We start from the raw sequence: 25,980 nt of genomic DNA, 5'->3' as shown, positions 1-25,980 counted from the left end.
CTCAAGTAAACTGGATATTTGATTTTTTAAGCTCAACACCAACTAGCAGGGAAAGAACCAGCTTGTTTTGCAAGGGAAAGATGCTGGTGGTGGCCATTCAGTTGATCATCCATCCATTATGCAGCTCTTTGCTCTGGGGCAGAGGGAGGGAACTCCACCACTATGATATCCATAAGCCCTAATAGGAAATATGGACAGAAGTCTTATAATCCAGCACAGAAGTAGATTTACTGTACAATGTCCATAAGATCAACCATGTTGGATAGAGAGAAAGGCAATATACAAAATTCCTTGAAAGTTTCTCATGTTTTATACTCAGGAAACATTGAAAATTTTGTGAAGAAGTGAGCGATTGGTCTTGGACTGTTCCTCCGCTCGCTGAGCCTGTTCCTGTCGTTTCTGTATACGATTCTTGTCACCGCCTGATTTAAGGGCCTGTATTTCCTCTTCCGTCTTCCGCTGTGTGAAGTTCCATTGCTTATCTGGCACATGGTTACTGCCCGGCTCTGCTGCCTTTTTGCGAGCTGATTTGGCAATCTTTTTACCGCGCTCCACATTCTGCAGGTAGAAGTTTGTCTCTCTCTTAACCTGCGACACTTCGGCACGCATCCTCTGCTTCCGCACCTGCCTCTCGATAGCCAGCCTCTCGCTTAGGTGGGACCATTTAAAGCGGTGGAGATACTGTCAAAGCAATAGGGTGGGTGTCACTAGAATGCAGGCACAAATTTAAAGGGAACCTGTCACCAGCAAAATGTTATTAACCTGCAGATTAATAGCATTACTGCCCGGCGCCTGCACGCAGCCAAAGAGGTGGGGAGAAAATTAACTTTATTCTCCCTGCTTCAGTAACTGCTCTGAGTAGACAGCAGTACTGACCGACACTGGCTCTGCATTGAGGCTGGCTGTCAGTCAGGGCTGGGGGTGCAGTTACAGCTGCTCTATATACAAAGAGCGGTGACTGAAACGGGGAAAATAAAGCTAATTTTCTCCCTGCAACGTTCAGCTACGTGAAGACGCAGGGCAAGTTAGTAATGCTATTAACCTGCAAATTAACAGCGCTTTTGCTGGCAACAGGTTCCTATTAACGGGAACCTGTCAGCAGGATTGTGCACAGTAACTTACAGACAGTGTCAGGTCCGCACCATTACACGGATTACAATGATACCTTGGTTGATGAAATTCGTCTTGTGGTTGTTGTGTAATCTTTATTTTCAGTTATGAGTTAATGAGGTTCTAATGCTTCAGGACGGCCTGTATGCGGTGCTCTGATTAGATATTCACCAGTATGGCTTCTGACAGGACACCGATTCCTCACTGACCTGCCCACTAGTTTACATAATGAATATTATATATATATTTTTTTTTTTACAAATCCACTTCTGCAGGCAGGTGCCTGTGCTGCAGCATGATCGCATCTAAAGTGTGTATTTAATTATTGGTTTTGATGTCATACATAAATAAAAAAATTTAAAAAAAAAACACGTCTGAAAATGGAGCTGGCCACGCCTGCACAGTAGCAACTATTGGCGATCCAAAAACTGCTACGGCACAGGCGCCATCTTGCTAGAGAGGAAAGTTACCTCCTTCAAGACAGTGACGTCTGCGCAGTAGCATCTGTCGTATCGCTACTGTGAAGGCGCATCTGACACCATTTTCTGACTGATTTATTTTATTTTATGTATACCATCAATAACAATAATTAAATACACATTATAGATGCGATCATGCTGAAGCACACGCACTGCTGTCTGCTTCCAGAATGTTTTTTTTTTTTAAACATATCTAATATTCAGTATGTAAACTAGAGGGCAGGTCAGTGAGGGATCAGAGACCTGTCAGAAGCCATACAGATGAATACCTAAACAGAGCACCACATAGACCCCCTCCCCCACAGTCTGCCCCGTTGCACGAACATATCATTAACTGAAAATAAAGATTAAACAATAACCAAAGGTCGGATTTCATCAACCAAGGTATCATTGTAATCAGTATAATGGCGCCGAACTGACACTGTCTGGAGGTCACTGAGCACAATCCTGCTTAAAGGTTATCTTTAAGAAAACGATACAGAAAATTACCTAACTTACTTTCATGCTCCATAAGTCGTCATGGAAACGGTTCTTCTTTCTGGTACCCATTGGGGTATTGTTCAGACTAATTGCCACATGCTTGGCTACATTTTTGTCTCGGAATTCCACCCATCCTTCTGTGAAGTCACGGGCGTTGCTCCCGGCTTTCTTCTTCTTTTTTCGGATACAGCGATCTGACAAAGACATTTCAGTTTTAATGAGAATTTACTTCATGGTAAACAATGAGTAGATCCAGAGTGCCCCTGAATAGGGGGGACTTCAGTACCATGGCCCCTATAGTAATGACAGAGCTACTGCATTCCCGCAGCACCTGAGGACTTCCGGCCGTCAGGGTGCTTGGTGCTGCAACCCAATGATCAGATATTGAAGGACTAACTTAAGGATAGGCCATTAATAAAAAAAAAAAAGTAGTGGCCAACCCATTTAAAGCTGGCAAACAGTCATGGATGACAATTACCAGATATGCATGTGGTAGGCCACTTTTCAGCTTTGTTCTATTACACTACAGCTATGATCTAGAACTTCAGCTTAGCTGCATGGTCTATTGTAGCCTATGGTTGTCTGAAAATTTCACCTATTATCACACTAATCTGCAATATTTTACTCGTCATATCCACCAACACTATATTAAACCAGATCCTCAACTTACTTTGGAAACCAACAAACCTAAAATTGCACCTCCTCTGCCTTGAGGATTAAACAACATATTAATGAGTGGCCCTTTATTTGGTTCTGTAGTGCTCGATTAATGGATTTTGTAAGAACGAGTTAAATGATATTTAGAGGCACTGTGCCCATAAAAAGTTGCTAAGATTTTACCACGAATCACAACTTCTACTCTTAAGCTATAGAATTTACAATAGGCATCAGCTTCTCTTAAAGGAAACCGGTCACCCCAAAAATCGAAGATGAGCTGCAGCCACTGGCATCAGGGGCTTATCTACAGCATTCTGTAATGCTGTAGATAAGCCCCCGATGTATCCTGAACGATGAGAAAAAGAGGTTATATTATACTCACCCAGGGGCGGTCCGGGGCCTCCCATCTTCTTACGATGACATAGTCTTCTTGTCTTCACGCCACAGCTCCAGAACAGGCGTACTTTGTCTGTCCTGTTGAGGGCAGAGCAAAGTACTGCAGTGCGCAGGCGCTGGGCCTCTCTGACCTTTCCCGGCACCTGCGCACTGCAGTACTTTGCTCTGCCCTCAACAGGGCAGACAAAGTACACCTGCGCAGGAGACGCGGCAGGAAGACAAGAAGAGGATGTCATCGTAAGAAGATAGGAGGCACCAGACCAGACCCGGACCGCAGCGGACCCGTCCCTGGATGAGTATAATCTAACCTTTTTCTCATCTTTCAGGATACATTGGGGGCTTTTTTTGGCGTGACAGGGTCCCTTTAAACATGATGGAAAAAAACATATAACCCATCTAATGCCATCAGCTCCCATGATTAGTGGATCTCCCAAGTATAGTGCATTAAGAAGTCCTTTGTTCTCACCCTCAGCTTGCAGAAAAATCCTTCCTACTTCCCCATAGGCGCTCATCATCTTGCGGATATGACTTGGCCGGAGACGAGGTGGGATGTGACCCAAGTATATAATTCCAGGGAGAGCCACCTTCTTCTTTGTGTTGTCCTCCGAGACCTTCTCCTCATCCTCCATCATCTCTGGGTCCTCCTCTCCATCCTCTTGTTCTACTCTCTCTTCCACTTCTTCTGGGCTTTCATTTGCCTGCTCTTGTTCATCTTCCATATTGCTCTCTATATAAACAAGAACAGATGTCATAATGGGTTTTGTGTTTTTTTTAAACATCTGCTGTAGATCACAAACTAACATCACAACATTAGCGCTTCTTTTTTTAAAAAACAGAGCCCACCTCGACTATAAGATGTGTTGTGAAGCTTAAGTTTGGAAATGGCCCAGTTTGGGACAAAAACAGAAGGGGGCTCTAAAGTTCTGAACAATTCTACATGTAATTAATATTCCCATGGGAAATGCCACCATTTTATAATTTTAATAATCCCCCCCTACTCATCCTGAGGATACAAGGCCCTGCAACCACCTTTTGCTTCTCTGCTGTACAGCAGTGCTCCCTACAAGTAGCTGGGCAGCTGCCATCCCCAGCACAGGGGGCGCACACCCCACCAGGGCGGCATTGCCAGTGTCTTTTGTCCCAGAGGCCAGAGAGTGACGCAGCTCCCAGCTCCATGCCACCGCTATTGAGTGATACAATCCCCTCTAATGCAGTCACAGCTCACATGAAATAAGCCACAAACGCTCCATGGAAGCAGACGGAACAAAAGAGGCAGAAAATGACACAAAAGTGGACAAAAAAGGCACAATGCGCCTCCTCACCCAGAATGGCGGCCACGGGGCGAAGCCTCAGCAGTCACATGCTACATAGACCTGAGGCTCGAGGTTGTCAGACACCGTCCTTACAGCGTAGCGTCCAGCCGAGCCTACCGCACACAGCCGGTGCACCGAGCGCACACAGTCCACGCTGCGCAGCAGGAAACCGCGACACATACGGCAGCGACTCTCCTCTCCACACACAACGTGCACTGCCCGGCGCACACCAATGACGTCACGGAAAGAGGGGTGGGGGCAAAGTAAAAGGGCGGGAAAAGCAAAACGTGACGTGAATGATTGGAGAGTCCTGTTTGGTAACCACTGAGGCTGAGCGCACAGACCAGTCACACAGCTCTCTGCGGTCAGTCAGCTCCCTCACAGCACTGCAAGCGGATATATTGTGTGACTATAGAAAACCGGGAGGTCAACGACAGCGAAATAATGGCGGCAGTCACAAGACACCGGTGTACCTGGTCTTATCATAGCATTAGATACCCTGTCAGCACAGTATCATAGGATTAGATATAGATAAACTGTCAGTGCTGTATCATAGGATTAGATACCCTGTCAGCACAGTATCATAGGATTAGATACCCTGTCAGCACAGTATCAAAGGATTAGATACACTGTGAGTGCTGTATCATAGGATTAGATACACTCAGTGCTGTATCATAGGATTATTATTATTATTATTTATTATTATAGCGCCATTTATTCCATGGCGCTTTACATGTGAGGAGGGGTATACATAATAAAACAAGTACAATAATCTTGAAAAATACAAGTCACAACTGGTACAGGAGGAGAGAGGACCCTGCCCGCGAGGGCTCACAATCTACAAGGGATGGGTGAGGATACAGTAGGTGAGGGTAGAGCTGGCCGTGCAGCGGTTTGGTCAATCGGTGGTTACTGCAGGTTGTAGGCTTGTCGGAAGAGGTGGGTCTTCAGGTTCTTTTTGAAGGTTTCGATGGTAGGCGAGAGTCTGATATGTTGTGGTAGAGCATTCCAGAGTAGGGGGGATGCACGAGAGAAATCTTGTATGCGATTGTGGGAAGAGGAGATAATAGGGGAGTAGAGAAGGAGATCTTGTGAGGATCGGAGGTTGCGTGCAGGAAAGTACCGGGAGACGAGGTCACAGATGTATGGAGGAGACAGGTTGTGGATGGCTTTATATGTCATGGTTAGGCTTTTGTACTGGAGTCTCTGGGTGATGGGGAGCCAGTGCAGGGATTGACAGAGGGGAGAGGCCGGGGAATAGCGGGGGGACAGGTGGATTAGTCGGGCAGCAGAGTTTAGAATAGATTGGAGGGGTGCAAGAGTGTTAGAGGGGAGGCCACAGAGCCAGGATTAGATACACTGAGTGCTGTATCATAGGATTAGATACACTGTCAGTGCTGAATCATAGGATTAGATACACTGAGTGAAGTATCATAGGATTAGATACACTGTCAGTGTAGTATCAGGATTAGATACACTCTCAGTGCTGTATCATAGATTAGAAACACTGTCAGTGCTGTATCATAGGATTAGATACACTCAGTGCTGTATCATATGATTAGATACACTGTCAGTGCTGTATCATAGGATTAGATACACTCTCAGTGCTGTATCATAGATTAGAAACACTGTCAGTGCTGTATCATAGGATTAGAAACACTGTCAGTGCTGTATCATAGGATTAGATACACTGTCAGTGCTGTGTCATAGGATTAGATACACTGTCAGTGCTGTGTCATAGGATAAGATACACTCTCAGTGCTGTATCATAGATTAGAAACACTGTCAGTGCTGTATCATAGTTTAGAAACACTGTCAGTGCTGTATCATAGGATTAGATACACTGAGTGCTGTATCATAGGATTAGATACACTGTCAGTGCTGAATCATAGGATTAGATACACTGAGTGCAGTGTCATAGGATTAGATACACTCTCAGTATAGTATCAGGATTAGATACACTCTCAGTGTAGTATCAGGATTAGATACACTCTCAGTGTAGTATCAGGATTAGATACACTCTCAGTGCTGTATCATAGGATTAGATACACTGTCAGTGCTGTGTCATAGGATTAGATACACTCTCAGTGCTGTATCATAGATTAGAAACACTGTCAGTGCTGTATCATAGGATTAGATACACTCAGTGCTGTATCATAGGATTAGATACACTGTCAGTGCTGTGTCATAGGATTAGATACACTGTCAGTGCTGTATCATAGATTAGAAACACTGTCCGTGCTGTATCATAGTTTAGAAACACTGTCAGTGCTGTATCATAGGATTAGATACACTGTCAGTGCTGTATCATAGGATTAGATACACTGTCAGTGCTGTATCATAGGATTAGAAACACTGTCAGTGCTGTGTCATAGGATTAGAAACACTGTCAGTGCTGTGTCATAGGATTAGATACACTGTCAGTGCTGTATCATAGGATTAGAAACACTGTCAGTGCTGTATCATAGGATTAGATACACTGTCAGTGCTGTGTCATAGGATTAGATACACTGTCAGTGCTGTGTCATAGGATTAGATACACTCTCAGTGCTGTATCATAGATTAGAAACACTGTCAGTGCTGTATCATAGTTTAGAAACACTGTCAGTGCTGTATCATAGGATTAGATACTGTCAGTGCTGAATCATAGGATTAGATACACTGTCAGTGCTGTGTCATAGGATTAGATACACTGTCAGTGCTGTATCATAGGATTAGATACACTGTCAGTGCTGTATCATAGGATTAGATACACTGTCAGTGCTGTATCATAGGATTAGATACACTGTCAGTGCTGTATCATAGGATTAGATACACTGTCAGTGCTGTATCATAGGATTAGATACACTCAGTGCTGTGTCATAGGATTAGAAACACTGTCCGTGCTGTATCATAGATTAGAAACACTGTCAGTGCTGTGTCATAGGATTAGATACACTGTCAGTGCTGTATCAGGATTAGATACACTGTCAGTGCTGTGTCATAGGATTAGATACACTGTCAGTGCTGTATCATAGATTAGAAACACTGTCAGTGCTGTATCATAGGATTAGATACACTCAGTGCTGTATCATATGATTAGATACACTGTCAGTGCTGTATCAGGATTAGATACACTGTCAGTGCTGTGTCATAGGATTAGATACACTCTCAGTGCTGTATCATAGATTAGAAACACTGTCAGTGCTGTATCAGGATTAGATACACTGTCAGTGCTGTGTCATAGGATTAGATACACTCTCAGTGCTGTATCATAGATTAGAAACACTGTCAGTGCTGTATCATAGTTTAGAAACACTGTCAGTGCTGTATCATAGGTTTAGATACTGTCAGTGCTGAATCATAGGATTAGATACACTGAGTGCTGTATCATAGGATTAGATACACTGTCAGTGCTGAATCATAGGATTAGATACACTGAGTGCAGTGTCATAGGATTAGATACACTGTCAGTATAGTATCAGGATTAGATACACTGTCAGTGTAGTATCAGGATTAGATACACTCTCAGTGTAGTATCAGGATTAGATACACTCTCAGTGCTGTATCATAGGATTAGATACACTGTCAGTGCTGTGTCATAGGATTAGATACACTCTCAGTGCTGTATCATAGATTAGAAACACTGTCAGTGCTGTATCATAGGATTAGATACACTCAGTGCTGTATCATAGGATTAGATACACTGTCAGTGCTGTGTCATAGGATTAGATACACTGTCAGTGCTGTATCATAGATTAGAAACACTGTCCGTGCTGTATCATAGTTTAGAAACACTGTCAGTGCTGTATCATAGGATTAGATACACTGTCAGTGCTGTATCATAGGATTAGATACACTGTCAGTGCTGTATCATAGGATTAGATACACTGTCAGTGCTGTATCATAGGATTAGATACACTGTCAGTGCTGTGTCATAGGATTAGAAACACTGTCAGTGCTGTATCATAGGATTAGATACTGTCAGTGCTGAATCAGGATTAGATACACTGAGTGCTGTATCATAGGATTAGATACACTGTCAGTGCTGAATCAGGATTAGATACACTGAGTGCAGTGTCATAGGATTAGATACACTGTCAGTATAGTATCAGGATTAGATACACTCTCAGTTCTGTATCGTAGGATTAGATACACTGTCAGTGCTGTATCATAGGATTAGATACACTGTCAGTGCTGTATCATAGGATTAGATACACTGTCAGTGCTGTATCATAGGATTAGATACACTGTCAGTGCTGTATCATAGGATTAGATACACTGTCAGTGCTGTGTCATAGGATTAGAAACACTGTCAGTGCTGTATCATAGGATTAGATACACTGAGTGCTGTATCATAGGATTAGATACACTGTCAGTGCTGTATCATAGGATTAGATACACTGTCAGTGCTGTGTCATAGGATTAGATACACTGTCAGTGCTGTATCAGGATTAGATACACTGTCAGTGCTGTGTCATAGGATTAGATACACTGTCAGTGCTGTATCATAGATTAGAAACACTGTCAGTGCTGTATCATAGGATTAGATACACTCATTGTAGTATCATGGGATTAGATACACTGTCAGTGCTGTATCATAGATTAGAAACACTGTGAGTGGTGTATCAGGATTAGATAACAAAAAAAAAGGGGAGAAGCCAGCACTGCTTATGGTCAGAACGCAATAACTGAAGTGCACATGCACATAATAAATTCTAACTGTATTTGAAATATGAGACATTTAGCAAACAATTGATCAATTCTTTGAGCTACCCCGCCCCTTCACGGCATTCTCATAATGGGCAGTCCTATTCTATGTATTTTATTTACGTTGTGCCATTATGGCCTCCTGAATGTATAAAGAGTATAAAAAGAAAGACCACATTACATGCGAACTGTACCTGGAGCATTTTCAGAATCACTCCCTTGGTGCCAGGAAAGGCAAGCGCAGGTAAAGGCCCATCAGGTCCAGTGCGGACATTTCAGATCTGGCTTCCACACTGCCAAACCCGCACCAAAGATGAAGGGTGAGACAGGCTGAGACACATGTGCACATAACTGGAGCCTGAGGCGGGGCAGGGCTGCTGTGTGTGTGTGCACAGCAGCCTATCAATCACAGTGAACACAGAATGGCGCACATAACCCAGCGTGCGCGGCAACAGTGGTGGTCAGCCACATACCAATGCAAAGCAAAAAAAAAGGGGAGAAGCCAGCACTTCTTATATGTCTCATATTTGAAATACAGTTAGAATTTATTATGTGCATGTGCACTTCAGTTATTGCGTTCTGACCATAAGCAGTGCTGGCTTCTTCCCTTTTTTTGCATAGGATTAGATACACTGTCAGTGCTGTATCATAGGATTAGATACACTGTCAGTGCTGTATCATAGGGTTAGATACACTGTCATTTCTGTATCGTAGGATTAGATACACTCAGTGCAGTATCATAGGATTAGATACACTGAGTGCTGTACCATAGGATTAGATACACTGTCAGTGTAGTATCATGGGATTAGACATACTGTCAGTGCTGTATCATAGGATTAGATACACTGTCAGTGCTGTATCATAGGATTAGATACACTGTCAGTGCCGTATCATAGGATTAGATACACGATCAGTGCTGTATCATAGGATTAGATACACTCAGTGTAGTATCATATTATTAGATACACTGTCAGTGCTGTATCATAGGATTAGGCACACTGTCAGTGCTGTATCATAGGATTATATACACTTAGTGTTGTACCATAGGATTAGATACACTGTCAGTGTAGTATCGTAAGATTAGATACACTGTCAGTGCAGTATCATAGGATTAGACTCACTGTCAGTGCCGTATCGTAGGATTACATACACTGTCAGTGCAGTATCATGGGACTAGATACACTCTCAGTGCTGTATCATGGGATTAGATACACTGAGTGCTGTATCATAGGATTAGATACACTGTCAGTGTGGTATCAGGATTAGATACACTGTCGGTGTGATATAGGATTAGATACACTGTCAGTGCAGTATCATGATTAGATACACAGTGCTGTATCAGATTAGGTGTGCTGTATAATAGGATTAGATATAGATATACTGTCAGTACAGTATAATTTTATTAGATACACTGTCAGTGCTGTATCATGGGATTAGATATAGATACACTGTCAGTGCGCTATCATAGGATTAGATACACTGTCCGGGCTGTATCATAGGATTAGATACACTGTCAGTGCTTTGATCGGATTCAAATAATAGACTAATGATTGACAAAAGAGCGCACATAGGGCAGTAAAGAAATCACATGCGATGTTATTGCCTTTTTGCAGTCACCTGTGATGATGTGAAACCAGAGCAATTGAACAGCCTGGTGACAACACCCCCGCTGCTGCTGCTCCGCTGGGGGGACAGACCGACATCTATGTACCGAGGGGAGCGAATTCACAGGATTCAGATGCGTAAGATGGATTGTACTTCATTGCCAACAGGTTCCTAGTCAAATAGGCCTCTTCCTCAGGGAAACCATAATAAAGATCTTTACAGTTTAGCAAACAGTATCACACAGGATCGGATTAGATACATTGCCAGCGCAGTATCAAACATCGGATTAGACACATTAACAGCAGTATCACATAGCATAAGATTAGATACATTGTCATTGCTGTTTCATACAGGATACAATTAGATACATTTTTAGTGAAGTATCACATTGAATAGAACTAGATTAATTGTCAGTGTAGTATCACAGAAGATACAATTAGATAAATTTTCAGTGCAATATGACACAGGGTAGGGTTAGATACACTCTTCAGCAGACAGCATCACCTGTGAGCAGTGTATCTAATTGTCACGTACACACTTCTCAGCATGTGATGAGGGGTGCGCGTGCAAGGGTTAATTCATCTCCAGTCCATGGACTGGACTACATAGTGACTGAATAATACCACATATAGTGGACAAATACCGCCACATCATGACCAGACTACATATTACCACCACACACAGGTGCTTGTCACAAAATTAGAATATCATCAAAAAGTTAATTTATTTAAGTTCTTCAATACAAAAGGGAAACTCCTATATTATATAGAGTCATTACAAACAGACTGATCTATTTCACGTGTTTATTTCTGTTAATGTTGATGTTATGGCTTACAGCCATTGTAAACCCAAAAGTCATTATATCAGTAAATTAGAATAATTAACAAAAACACCTGCAAAGGCTTACTAAGCATTTAAAAAAAAAATAATCTCTTAGTCTGTTTCAGTAGGCTCCACAGTATAAAAAAAAAAAAGTTTTTCCTTAACTGTATGGGGTCAGCCAGCATCCTCTTCCTCAACTATTTGCGGCGCGGACATGCTGGCCCATAACAGTCACATCATACTGTGGCGACGTGCACTTTGACGTCAGCTGCCGGCCTCTGATTGGCTGGTGGCTCCTATTGCAGGAAGCGGTCCTGCACGGCAATAGATTTCAACTGAGGACACATGTTCAGTTATTAGCAAGCTTCCGAATCCTGCCCCTGGGGCCCTGTGGTCCCCATACAACAGCATGGGTAGTAATGCCCTAATGTAGGCCGTGCCTCTCAGTATTCCTCCAGTAGACCCCCCACTGTTCTGAGTTCCTGCAATAAGAGTAGGCAGAGGTTATGTCCTTTGTGTAGCCACAATCATGTGGATGCAGACTCTTGTTATTTTACTTATGTTATAGTTTCAATTAGGGTTCATACCCATATGCGAGAAAAGAAACGGACGAGTGCTATGCGAGTATAATGCGACTTTTAAATGCAACATCCGTATGACAGCCGTATGCAATCCATGTGCAATGTCATTTTAACATGAGCTGTTACATACAGCAGTTCTCTGTCATTTACGCATCGTTTTCCAATTTGGCTTTAGGACAATTCTTTTTGTGTTTTTTCATTTAAGACAAATTAAATGAAGATAATAATACCAAAGAATTTGTGATTGCAATAATTTTCAGGAAGAAACTGAGTATTATCTGACAGAATTGCAGGGGTGTCAATACTTTTGGCCATGACTGTATATAGATGTCTAAGTAAAAAGGGCAGCACACTGCAGCGCCAAAACATGCAAACTTGAAAACACGAAATTTGAACTGCATTACTGCACTAGAAATATGAAAAATGAGAGCTTTTAGCGCATAAAAATGGCCATATTTATGTGTATCTCGTAGCCACTTTACGGCATCTCTCTTATACGAGGTCCTACGCTTGACCTACCTCGCTGAGAATAAACGTCTCCATCTGAATGGGTACATGTGAAACCTCTTCTTGGACTCAAATTCTCACTCTCTGTGGAGGGGTATTAGACCTACTATAATTAAAACACCTGTGGCTAGGAGGCGGGAGTGCACGATCAGAAGGCTAGAGAATACATTTCAAAAACCTGACCTGCACATCCAAACATAGACTGAGTGTGAACAGGTGCTGAACCCAGAGTCGCCAACTCGTATATAGTTAAGTAAAAAGGGCAGCACACTGCAGCGCCAAAACATGCAAACTTGAAAACACGAAATTTGAACTGCATTAATGCACTAGAAATATGAAAAATGAGAGCTTTTAGCGCATAAAAATGGCCATATTTATGTGTACCTCGTAGCCACTTTACGGCATCTCTCTTATACGAGGTCCTACGCTTGACCTACCTCGCTGAGAATAAATGTCTCCATCTGAATGGGTACATGTGAAACCTCTTCTTGGACTCAAATTCTCACTCTCTGTGGAGGGGTATTAGACCTACTATAATTAAAACACCTGTGGCTAGGAGGCGGGAGTGCACGATCAGAAGGCTAGAGAATACATTTCAAAAACCTGACCTGCACATCCAAACATAGACTGAGTGTGAACAGGTGCTGAACCCAGAGTCGCCAACTCGTATATAGTTAAGTAAAAAGGGCAGCACACTGCAGCGCCAAAACATGCAAACTTGAAAACACGAAATTTGAACTGCATTACTGCACTAGAAATATGAAAAATGAGAGCTTTTAGCGCATAAAAATGGCCATATTTATGTGTACCTCGTAGCCACTTTACGGCATCTCTCTTATACGAGGTCCTACGCTTGACCTACCTCGCTGAGATGCCGTAAAGTGGCTACGAGGTACACATAAATATGGCCATTTTTATGCGCTAAAAGCTCTCATTTTTCATATTTCTAGTGCAGTAATGCAGTTCAAATTTCGTGTTTTCAAGTTTGCATGTTTTGGCCCTGCAGTGTGCTGCCCTTTTTACTTAACTATATACGAGTTGGCGACTCTGGGTTCAGCACCTGTTCACACTCAGTCTATGTTTGGATGTGCAGGTCAGGTTTTTGAAATGTATATAGATGTCTGTGACAAATACAATTAGTACAGTATGTGTGCAAATTACTGGACATTTATTTAATTAATAAACGATTATTGGAAAAAAATGGCGTGGGCTCCTGCGCAATTTTCAAAACCAGCAGAGGGGCAGATGTTTATAGCCTGGGAAGGGGGTAATACCCATGGAGCTTCCCAGGCTATTAATATACGCTCACAACTGTATACTTAGCCTTTACTGGCTTTTAAATTAGGGGACCCTAAGGGGGGCACTTAGCCTCGCTCTTCCCACTTGCCCTGTAGTGGTGGCAAGTGGGGTAATTGTTGTGAATTCAGCTTTTGGGCTCCCTCCGGTGGTTGTAGAGGGTAATGCAGTTGTGCCTGGACGGCAGGAGTGGACATGTGTATCTACTAATTGCAAAACTGACTGGGGTATATAGCTTTGCAGGACTCTTTAGTCAGTGCCAGTTGTCATTGTTTTTGCAGGATTCACTTCCCTGCTGGTCTCTCCAGTTTGCTGTGCTTTTCTACAAAGATAAGTCCTGGCTTTGTTTTTGCTGTCCACCTGCTGTGGACCTTATAGTTCTGTGCATATTCATGTTTTTGTCTTGTCCAGTTTTGTCTGTGAAGGATTTTTTGCAGCCTAGCTATTTCTCTGGAGATGCAGATATACCCCCCATGTCTTTAGTCAGATGTGGTGATTCGTATCTTCTGTGGTGGATATTTTCTAGTGTTTTTATACTGACCGCATAGTACTCTGTTCTATTCTTTCTTTTTAGCTAGTATGGCCTCCTATGCTAAAATCTGATTTCATATCTGCGTATCTTATTTCCCTCTCCTCTCATAGTCAATATTTGTGGGGGGCTATCTATCCTTTGGGGATTTTCTCTGAGGCAAGTTAGGTTTCCTGTTTCTGTCTTTAGGGGTAGTTAGATCTTAGGCTGTGCCGAGGGGTCTAGGGAGTGTTAGGTTCCCCCCACGGCTACTTCTAGTTGCGCTGCTAGGTTCAGGGTCTGCGGTCAGTACAGGGACCACCTTCTCCAGAGTCCGTCTCATGCTGCTCCTAGGCCACCAGACCATAACAGTACAACTGGCCAACAATGAGTTAATTGCATCTCAGAAGAAGGGAGGGAAGCTTTTGAGCCATTTTTTTTTCCTTCATCCTGTTTGGGATTTTCCTCCCTCTTTATCTCTGAGTGGCTACGGAATCTAGTATTAACATGAATGTTCAGGAGTTAGTTTCTCGGGTGGATCAGCTTGCTGCTAGGGTACAGGGTATTTCAGATTATATTGTTCAAACTCCTGCCTTAGAACCTAAGATTCCCACTCCTGATTTATTCTTTGGTGACAGATCCAAATTTTTGAGTTTCAAAAATAACTGTAAACTGTTTTTTGCATTAAGACCCCGGTCTTCTGGTGATCCTATTCAGCAGGTTAAAATCATCATATCTCTGCTGCGTGGTGACCCACAGGATTGGGCATTTTCCCTGGAAACTGGCAATCCTGCTTTGCTTAATGTTGATTCGTTCTTTCAGGCATTGGGGTTGTTGTATGATGAGCCTAATTCTGTGGATCAGGCTGAGAAAATCTTGTTAGCCCTGTGTCAAGGTCAAGAAGCGGCAGAATCGTACTGCCAGAAATTTAGAAAATGGTCTGTACTGACTAAATGGAATGAGGATGCCCTGGCGGCAATTTTCAGAAAGGGTCTTTCTGAATCCGTTAAAGACGTTATGGTGGGGTTCCCCATGCCTGCTGGTCTGAGTGATTCTATGTCTCTGGACATTCAGATTGATCTGCGCTTGCGCGAGCGCAGAGTTGTGCACACTGTGGCGTTGTCCTCTGAGCGGAGCACTGAGGCTATGCAGTGTGATAGGATTTTGTCTAGAGCTGAACGTCAAACATTCAGGCGTCAGAATAGGTTGTGTTTTTACTGCGGCGATTCTGCTCATGTTATTTCTGATTGCCCTAAGCGTACAAAGAGAATCGCTAGTTCTGTTGCCATCAGTACTATACAACCTAAATTTCTGTTATCTGTGACCTTGATTTGCTCATTATCATCATTTTCTGTCATGGCATTTGTGGATTCAGGCGCCGCTCTGAACTTAATGGACTTAGAATTTGCCAGACGTTGTGGTTTTCCCTTGCAGCCTTTGCAGAACCCTATTCCTTTGAGTCGCATTGATTCTACACCGTTGGCTAAAAATAAACCTCAGTTTTGGACACAGCTGACGATGCGCATGGTGCCAGCCCATCAGGAAGATTGTCGTTTTCTGGTGTTGCATAATTTGCATGATGATATTGTGCTGGGTTTTCCATGGTTACAGCTACATAATCCGGTGTTAGACTGGAAATCCATGTCTGTGACTGGTTGAGGTTGTCAGTGGGTTCATGATCAGGTTCCTTTGATGTCAATTTCCTCTTCCCCCTCTTCTGAAGTTCCTGAGTTTTTGTCAGACTTCCAGGATGTATTCGACGAGCCCAAATCCAGTTCCCCCATAGGGACTGTGATTGTGCTATTGACTTGATTCCAGGTTGTAAGTTCCCTAAGGGCTGACTTTTCAACCTGTCTGTGCCTGAACATACCGCCATGCAGAGCTATATTAAGGAGTCTTTGGAGAAAGGGCATATTCGGCCATCTTCTTCACCATTGGGAGCGGGGTTTTTTTTTGTTGCCAAGAAAGATGGATCCTTGAGACCCTGTATTGATTATCGCCTCTTGAATAAGATCACGGTCAAATTTCAATACCCCTTGCCTTTGCTTACTGATTTGTTTGCTAGGATTAAGGGGGCTAGCTGGTTTACTAAGATTGACCTTCGAGGGGCATATAATCTTATTCGTATCAAGCAGGGTGACGAATGGAAAACTGCATTTAATACGCCCGAAGGCCATTTTGAATACCTTGTGATGCCATTCGGACTCTCTAATGCCCCATCTGCGTTCCAATCCTTCATGCATGATATCTTTCGGAGTTATCTTGATAAATTCAAGGTTGTATATTTGGATGATATTTTGATTTTTTCCAATGATTGGGAATCTCATGTGAAACAGGTCAGGATGGTATTTCAGATCCTCCGTAATAATGCTTTATTTGTGAAGGGGTCAAAGTGCCTCTTTGGAGTGCAGAAGGTTTCTTTTTTCGGTTTCATTTTTTCTCCCTCATCTATAGAAATGGATCCGGTTAAGGTTCAGGCCATTCATGATTGGATTCAGCCCACATCTGTGAAGAGCCTTCCGAAATTCTTGGGCTTTGCTAATTTTTATCGTCGTTTCATTGCCAACTTCTCCAGTGTGGTTAAACCTCTGACCGATTTGACCAAGAAAGGCGCTGATGTGACGAATTGGTCCTCCGCGGCTGTTTCTGCCTTTCAGGAGCTTAAACGCCGATTTACTTCTGCCCCTGTGTTGCGTCAGCCAGATGTTTCTCTTCCATTTCAGGTTGAGGTTGACGCGTCTGAGATTGGGGCAGGGGCCGTTTTGTCTCAGAGGAATTCTGATGGTTCCTTGATGAAACCGTCTGCCTTCTTTTCTCGGAAGTTTTCGCCTGCGGAACGCAATTATGATGTCGGCAATCGGGAGTTGTTGGCTATGAAGTGGGCATTTGAGGAGTGGCGACATTGGCTTGAGGGGGCCAAGCACCGTATTGTGGTCCTGACCGATCATAAGAATCTGATTTACCTCGAGTCTGCCAAACGGCTGAATCCTAGACAGGCTCGATGGTCCCTGTTTTTCTCCCGTTTTGATTTTGTGGTCTCGTACATTCCTGGTACTAAGAATGTTAAGGCGGATGCCCTCTCTAGGAGTTTTTTTCCTGATTCCCCTGGGGTTCTTGAGCCGGTCGGCATTTTGAAGGAAGGGGTGATTCTTTCTGCCATCTCCCCTGATTTGCGACGGGTTCTTCAGGAATTTCATGCTGATAAGCCTGACCGCTGTCCTGTGGGGAAACTGTTTGTTCCTGATAGATGGACTACTAAAGTGATTTCTGAGGTTCATTGTTCTGTGTTGGCCGGCCATCCTGGGATTTTTGGTACCAGAGAGTTGGTTAGTAGGTCCTTTTGGTGGCCTTCTTTGTCGTGGGATGTGCGTTCTTTTGTGCAGTCCTGTGGGATTTGTGCGCGGGCTAAGCCTTGCTGTTCCTGCGCTAGTGGGTTGCTTTTGCCATTACCGGTCCCCGAGAGGCCCTGGACACATATTTCTATGGATTTTATTTCCGATCTTCCTGTTTCCCAAAGAGTGTCGGTTATCTGGGTTGTCTGTGACCGCTTTTGTAAGATGGTTCATTTGGTGCCTTTGCCTAAATTGCCTTCTTCTTCTGATTTGGTTCCGTTGTTTTTTCAGCATGTGGTACGTTTGCATGGTATTCCGGAGAATATTGTGTCCGACAGAGGTTCCCAGTTTGTTTCTAGGTTTTGACGGGCCTTTTGTGCCAAGCTGGGCATTGATTTGTCTTTTTCTTCTGCATTTCATCCTCAGACAAATGGCCAGACTGAGCGTACTAATCAGACCTTGGATCAGGATGATTGGGTGGCTTTTTTGCCATTGGCCGAGTTTGCCCTTAATAATCGGGCTAGTTCGGCTACTTTGGTTTCGCCTTTTTTTTGTAATTTTGGTTTTCATCCTCGTTTTTCTTCTGGGCAGGTAGAGCCTTCTGACCTTCCTGGTGTGGATTCTGTGGTCGACAGGTTGCAGCAGATTTGGGCTTATGTGGTGGACAATTTGGTGCTGTCTCAGGAGGAGGCTCAACGTTTTGCTAATCGTCGTCGGTGTGTTGGTTCCCGGCTTCGGATTGGGGATCTGGTTTGGTTATCTTCCCGTCATGTTCCTATGAAGGTTTCTTCCCCTAAGTTTAAGCCTCGATTTATTGGTCCTTATAGGATTTCTGAGATTATTAATCCGGTGTCCTTTCGCCTGGCGCTTCCGGCCTCGTTTGCTATTCATAATGTCTTCCATAAATCTTTGTTGCGGAAATATGTGGAGCCCGTTGTTCCCTCTGTTGATCCTCCGGCCCCTGTATTGGTCGATGGGGAGTTGGAATATGTTGTTGAGAAGATTTTGGATTCTCGTTTTTCGAGGCGGAAGCTTCAGTACCTTGTCAAGTGGAAGGGTTATGGCCAGGAGGATAATTCTTGGGTTTCTGCCTCTGATGTCCATGCCGTTGATTTGGTTCGTGCCTTTCATCGGGCTCATCCTGATAGGCCTGGGGACTCTGGTGAGGGTTCGGTGACCCCTCCTCAAGGGGGGGTACTGTTGTGAATTCAGCTTTTGGGCTCCCTCCGGTGGTTGTAGAGGGTAATGCAGTTGTGCCTGGATGGCAGGAGTGGACATGTGTATCTACTAATTGCAAAACTGACTGGGGTATATAGCTTTGCAGGACTCTTTAGTCAGTGCCAGTTGTCATTGTTTTTGCAGGATTCACTTCCCTGCTGGTCTCTCCAGTTTGCTGTGCTTTTCTACAAAGATAAGTCCTGGCTTTGTTTTTGCTGTCCACCTGCTGTGGACCTTATAGTTCTGTGCAATATTCATGTTTTTGTCTTGTCCAGTTTTGTCTGTGAAGGATTTTTTGCAGCCTAGCTATTTCTCTGGAGATGCAGATATACCCCCCATGTCTTTAGTCAGATGTGGTGATTCGTATCTTCTGTGGTGGATATTTTCTAGTGTTTTTATACTGACCGCATAGTACTCTGTTCTATTCTTTCTTTTTAGCTAGTATGGCCTCCTATGCTAAAATCTGATTTCATATCTGTGTATGTTATTTCCCTCTCCTCTCACAGTCAATATTTGTGGGGAGCTATCTATCCTTTGGGGATTTTCTCTGAAGCAAGATAGGTTTCCTGTTTCTGTCTTTAGGGATAGTTAGATCTTAGGCTGTGCCGAGGGGTCTAGGGAGTGTTAGGTTCCCCCCACGGCTACTTCTAGTTGCGCTGCTAGGTTCAGGGTCTGCGGTCAGTACAGGGACCACCTTCTCCAGAGTCCGTCTCATGCTGCTCCTAGGCCACCAGACCATAACAGGTAATAGTTTGGGGGTTAATGTCACCTTTTTAGTGTAAGGTGACATCAAGCCCGGCTTAGTAATGGAGAGGTGTCAATAAGACACCTATCCATTACTAATCCTATAGTTGGTACTTGTTAAATAAAGACACAGCCAGAATAAAGTCTTTTAATGAAATAAAACACAGTTTCCCATCTTTATTATACTGCTAATCTATGCAATGCTTTTTATATCCTGTAATAAAAGTAAAATAACAAACCAACAATATACCCACACCTGTCAGTCGCTGTGTCCCACGTAGTAAACCATATCTGGGGTAAAATAGTTTTCAATCATCAGTGCCAAGATGTAACCGCCCCAGCTGAAAACCACTGTTGAATGAGGAGATGCTGGGAGCGGAGCTTCAGTGACTAGCGGTGCCATCACTGAAGCTGCGCAACCTCACAGCCTGAACTGCGCTGAACTCTGGAGCGTGGGAAAATGAACTTCACAGAGTCTACAGAGAGCCCTGCAGAAAATGACCACGGGTGACAACATAAAGGCCCTTTTGACCGTTTTTAAAAGGGTCCCTGAGAAATAAGTGGAATTGCTGGCGCCATACTAAACAGGGGAGCCCCAGAAAGCCTACTATGACTAAGCCTTACAAGACGCCAAAGAATATGTGAAACTTAAAACTTAAATTTTGGCACACTTAGGGGTGACAATGACTGGCGTATAGCAAATGTGGCGCCAATATTCAAAAAGGGGACAAAAACTGAACTCGGATATTATAGGCCAGTAAGCTTAACCTCTACTGTAGGTAAAATCCTGGAGGGCATTCTAAGGGATGTTATACTGGAGTATCTGAGGAGGAATAACCTCATGACCCAATATCAACATGTGTTTACTAGGGACCATTCCTGTCAGACAAATCTGATCAATTTCTATGAAGAGGTAAGTTTCGGACTGGACCAAGGGAACGCAGTGGACGTAGTGTATATGGACTTTTCAAAAGCTTTTGATACGGTGCCACACAAAAGGTTGATACATAAAATGAGAATAATGGGGATAGGGGAAAATATGTGTAAGTGGGTTAAGAGCTGGCTCAGGGATAGGAAACATAGGGTGGTTATTAATGGAGCACACTCGGAGTAGGTCGCGGTTAGCAGTGGGGTACCATAGGGGTCAGTATTGGGCCCTCTTCGTTTTAACATACTATTTATTAATGATCTTGTAGGGGGCATATAGAGCAGAATTTCAATATTTGCAGATGACAATAAACTCTGCAGGGTAATCAATACAGAGGAGGACAATTTTATATTACAGGATGATTTATGTAAACTAGAAACTTGGGCTGACAAATGGCAAATGAGCTTTAATGGGGATAAATGTAAGGTCATGCACTTGGGTAGAAGTAATAAGATGTATAATTATGTGCTTAATTCTAAAACTCTGGGCAAAACCGACAATGAAAAAGACCTGGGTGTATGGGTGGATGACAAACTCATTTAGTTCCCAGTGTCAGGCAGCTGCTACAAAGGCAAATAAAATAATGGGATGCATTAAAAGAGGCATAGATGCTCATGAGGAGAACATAATTTTACCTCTATATAAGTCACTAGTTCGACCACACTTAGAATACTGTGCACAGTTCTGGTCTCCGGTGTATAAGAAAGATATAGCTGAACTACAGCGGGTGCAGAGAAGAGCGACCAAGGTTATTAGAGGACTGGGGGGTCTGCAATACCAAGATAGGTTATTACACTTGGGGCTATTTAGTTTGGAAAAACGAAGACTAAGGGGTGATCTTATGTTAATGTTTAAATATATGAGGGGACAGTACAAAGACCTTTCTGATGATCTTTTTAATCATAGACCTGAGACAGGGATAAGGGGGCATCCTCTACATCTGAAGGAAAGGTTTAAGCATAATAACAGACGCGGATTCTTTACTATAAGAGCAGTGAGACTATGGAACTCTCTGCCGTATGATGTTGTAATGAGTGATTCATTACTTAAATTTAAGAGGGGACTGGATACCTTTCTTGAAAAGTATAATGTTACAGGTTATATATATTAGATTCCTTGATAGGGTGTTGATCCAGGGAACTAGTCTGATTGCCATATGTGGAGTCGGGAAGGAATTTTTCCCCCAGTGTGGAGCTTACTCTTTGCCACATGGGTTTTTTTTTTGCCTTCCTCTGGATCAACATGTTAGGGCATGTTAGGTTAGGCTATGGGTTGAACTAGATGGACTTAAAGTCTTCCTTCAACCTTAATAACTATCTTACTGTCAGGGCACAATGGGTCCTCCGCTGGGCGTATCTCTGTGGCAAATCTTCTCACTCCCAAAAGTTTGATCTGCTGCACTTGTTCCAAAAACGGTTGCAGCTAGAATCCTCTACTTCTGCACATATGGTGGTAATGGACCGATTCATGCACTCCCTTCCAAGGTTAAGGCAGACTTGGGATGCCTAGGGTTATCCTCATAATGCTGATGGCCTGGTCAAAAGGTATTAGAGGGTCGAGGGTTCGTGGGGGGGCAAACTACTCCATACTGGGTCCCAACGGGGTGGAGGCTCAAAAGGGGGTGGGTGTTCAAAGGGGTAGTGGAGGTTGTGCTGAAGGTCCCAGCTGGCGATAATATATACTGGAAATGTCACTGCCCAGGCCGTATAGCCACCTCTTGTCCCCTGACCTCTTAGCGGATGAATTGCAGCCTGACACTCCACTGTTCACCCAGCGAGGGGCCACAAGTTTCTACCGTTAAGGTGAATGGTCTGAAAGTGACTGGACTGCTAGACTCAGGGAGTTTGGTGACCCTCATGAGGGCCACACTTCCTCTTCATTTGATTCCTGGGAAGAAGGTTGATGTCCTCTGCGTCCACAGGGAGACTAAAGACTATGTAGTGGCTAGAGTGGACATTGAAATGGCCCAAGGTACTGAGTCCCACAAGGTCAGAATGGTCTAGGACTTATTGCACCCCATTTTATAGGCCAGGACTTTTGTTTGTTTTGGGACTTGTGGGTGAAAGAGACAGCTCAGTTATCTGGATAAGATATGGGTCACCCCTAAAGAAGTGTCACCACTCCCTGAGTCTGACAGGTGTTCCCTGAAGCCAATATTCCTGAGTTAGGGGTGACTGGTGAAAATTTTGAACTGCTCAAATGAAAGACCTTTTTTTTAAAAAAAAAAAATAATAGGGGCATTTGATAATGTTACTGTTCTAAATGGGGTCGTTCAAGGGCTGGGGGTCGAAACCAGGTTTCCAGACTTTGCTATACCGAGTTACTAAGCAGGGCGTAAGCAATAGAGAAACTGTTAGTACCGGGACCCTATAGGCGTAGGGTGTTAGACCTGACCCATTCTCATGTCTTGGAGTGGGCAGAGCGTAGACAAAACCCAAGAGCAGGTCCTTCATCCTGGTTCTACTGGCCTGGATATCACCGAGAGATTGCTAACTATTGCCCCACCTGTCAGCTAACTGTTCCAGTCTCTCACTTCCCCTTGTCTCATTACACATTAAAGAGGTCCCATTTGAGCAGCAGTAATACATCATAGTTGTTGTTACTTTTTTATTTTTTTTCTGGGCATGGATGTAGAAGTTTAGGCTGTGCTCATATTTATACACCTGTACTGCAAAAAAACTACAGGTGTACTGTATATAGCATCTTATAAGTGATAACATGGATTGTATATAGTAATGATATGACATGCAATGAGTACACTGATAATATGGTGGAGGTGCGGGTGTATATGTATGTAATAACACTGACATATACACTGTGCCTTGAAAAAGTATTCATACCCTGTGAACTTTTCCCACAGTATTTCACGTTACACCCACAGATGTATTTTCTTAGGATTGTATGTTATATATCAACACTTAAGTAGCAAGTATTTGTGAAGTGTAAAGGAAATGATGCAAGGTTTTCTAATTATTTAAAAAATGAAAATCTGGAAATGGTCGTCCATTTATATTCAGTCCTTTGTAGTCAGATACCCCTAAAGAAAACAGCGAGCAGGTGGGAGAAGGGGCTCCAGTGAAAAGAGACAAAAAAATTACTTTTTGGGCTAAATGCAAAACGCTGTGTGTGATAGAAAACCAACATCACATTACCCTGAAAACACCATCCCCACCGTTACACATGGTGGTGGCAGCACCATGCTGTGGGGAAGGATTTCTTCAGGAAGGACAGGGAAGCTGGTCAGAGTTAATAGGAAGATGGATGAAACTAAATTTAGGGCAATCCTGGAGGAAAACATGTTAGAGGCTGCAAAAGACCTGACACTGGGACATAGGAACTTCTTCCAGCAGAACAACGACCCTAAACATACTGCCTGAGCTACAATGGATGGTTTAGATCAGGGATCTCAAACTCAAATACAAAGAGGGCCAAAATTAAAAGTTTGGATAACGTAGCTGGCTAACCTTGATATTTATTAAAGAAAATGTCTACACTTGAAGTTTTTCCTTATCATCAAATATAACACTGACATTTTTCTTATGGAAACAAAGTTAAAGGGCCACTGTCACCCCCTCCAGCCATTATAAACTAAAAGAGCCACCTTGTGCAGCAGTAATGCTGCATTCTTACTTTTAGTTTTTGGTGCATTTATTCCCAAAATAAAGTGTTTTATAATTTCTCCAAAATACCTTTCTTTAGACAGGGAGGCAGGTCTTAACCCCCCTGCTGGAAACGCCACACTGCCGTCACTCAAATATTCAGTGGCACCGGGCGCCGCCCCCTCCGCGCTGTTTTCCGATGAAATCCGGCGCCTGCGCTGTTTAGTACTGGCTGGTGCAGGCGCAGTGAGCTCTGGCCGTCTGACCTCACATCCAGTCTTGCAGACTGCGCCTGTGCGGCCAGTGCGGCCACCCGCCTTGGGAATCGCAGCCCCGCAGTGTGCATAATGCATAACACACTGCGGGGCTGGGATAACACAGGATAAAACAAAACCCCTAAAATAATACAGATAAAGTGTGATGCAAACAAAAGTGCCCCCAAACATAGTATGATCCCTCAACAGTGAATTCCTCCACACGCACAGTATGATGACCCTACTGTACCCTCCCTCCCTCAATCCCCCTGACAAAGAATGGTGACCCCATCACAGTATGATTCTCCAACTGTAATCCCTACACAGTCCAAACAGTATAACCAGGTTCTGCTTTTCCTTGCATACACAATAATGGCCCCAAAAATGCTCCATACAGAATAATGCTCCCAAAATGTGGTCCATACAGTATAATGGCCCCCTCATATTGCGCCATAAAGTATAATTGGCACCATGTAATGCTTCATACATACAGTATCATACAGTATAATGTGCCCCACTTAGTGCTCCAAACAGTATAAAGGGCCCTACATATTGCTCCATACAGTATATAGGGCCCCACATAGTGCTCCATACAAAATAAAGGACCCAACATAGTGCCCTATGCAGTATAATTGACCCACAGTCTGCCATACAGTATAATGGGCCCACATAGTGCCCCATACAGTATAATAAGGCCCACATCATGTTCCATACAGTATAATGGGCCCATTTAGTGCTTCATACAGTATAATAGGCCCACATTGTGCTCCATACAGGTAATCGGCCCCCCATAGTGCACCATATAGTATAATGGGCCCATATTGTGCTCCATACAGTATAATAGGCCCACATTGTGCTCCATACCGGTAAGGGGCCCCGCATAGTGCTCCATACAGTATAATAGGCCCATATTGTGCTCTATACAGTATAATGGGCCAACATAGCGCTCCATACAGTATAATAGGCCCACATTGTGCTCCATACAGGTAATGGGCCCCACATAGTGCTCCATAAAGTATAGTGGGCCCATATTGTGCTCCATACAGTATAATGGGCCCACATAGTGCTACATATAGTATAATATGCCCACATTGTGCTCCATACAGGTAACGGGGCCCAAATTGTGCTCCATACAGTATAATGGGCCCATGCTCCATAGAGTATAATGGCCCCAAATTGTGCTCCATACAGTATAATGGTCCCACATTGTGCTCCATACAGTATAATGGTCCCACATTGTGCTCCATACAGTATAATGGGCCATATTGTGCTCCATACAGTATAATAGGCCACATTGTGCTCCATACAGTATAATGGGCCACATTGTGCTCCATACAGTATAATGGGCCCACGTTGTGCTCCATACAGTATATTAGGCCCACATTGTGCTCCATAAAGGTCATGGACCCACATAGTGCTTCATACCGTATAATAGACCCCACATTAAAAATAAATAATTACT

At 43.5% G+C, this 25,980-nt stretch overlaps 1 protein-coding gene across 1 annotated transcript; it reads right to left on the bottom strand.

Annotated features, from left to right (window-relative positions):
- Positions 1 to 209: 209 nt before the first annotated feature.
- Positions 210 to 4,666, bottom strand: ABT1 (activator of basal transcription 1). Its single transcript, XM_069747860.1, has 4 exons — positions 4,445 to 4,666; positions 3,589 to 3,849; positions 2,088 to 2,263; positions 210 to 681 (listed from the first exon to the last, which is right to left on the bottom strand). The coding sequence occupies exons 2-4, from the start codon at positions 3,839 to 3,841 to the stop codon at positions 316 to 318; spliced, it is 795 nt and encodes a 264-aa protein (XP_069603961.1). The 5' UTR covers positions 3,842 to 3,849; positions 4,445 to 4,666; the 3' UTR covers positions 210 to 315.
- Between the last annotated feature and the right edge of the window lie 21,314 nt (positions 4,667 to 25,980).

Source organism: Ranitomeya imitator, chromosome 2 (assembly GCF_032444005.1).
Source record: "Ranitomeya imitator isolate aRanImi1 chromosome 2, aRanImi1.pri, whole genome shotgun sequence".
Classification (NCBI taxonomy): Eukaryota; Metazoa; Chordata; class Amphibia; order Anura; family Dendrobatidae; genus Ranitomeya; species Ranitomeya imitator.
Note: the sequence above shows the minus strand (reverse complement) of the source record. Positions and strands in the feature narration are given on the sequence as shown.

Excerpts from the sequence above, each read along its gene's own strand:
- ABT1 (XM_069747860.1), bottom strand. The coding sequence starts at position 3,841 with ATGGAAGATGAACAAGAGCAGGCAAATGAAAGCCCAGAAGAAGTGGAA. Across the intron at positions 2,264-3,588 it reads GATTTTTCTGCAAGCTGAGG|ATCGCTGTATCCGAAAAAAG; the intron begins GTGAGAACAAAG and ends TGTCTTTGTCAG. Across the intron at positions 682-2,087 it reads ACGACTTATGGAGCATGAAA|TATCTCCACCGCTTTAAATG; the intron begins GTAAGTTAGGTA and ends TTGCTTTGACAG.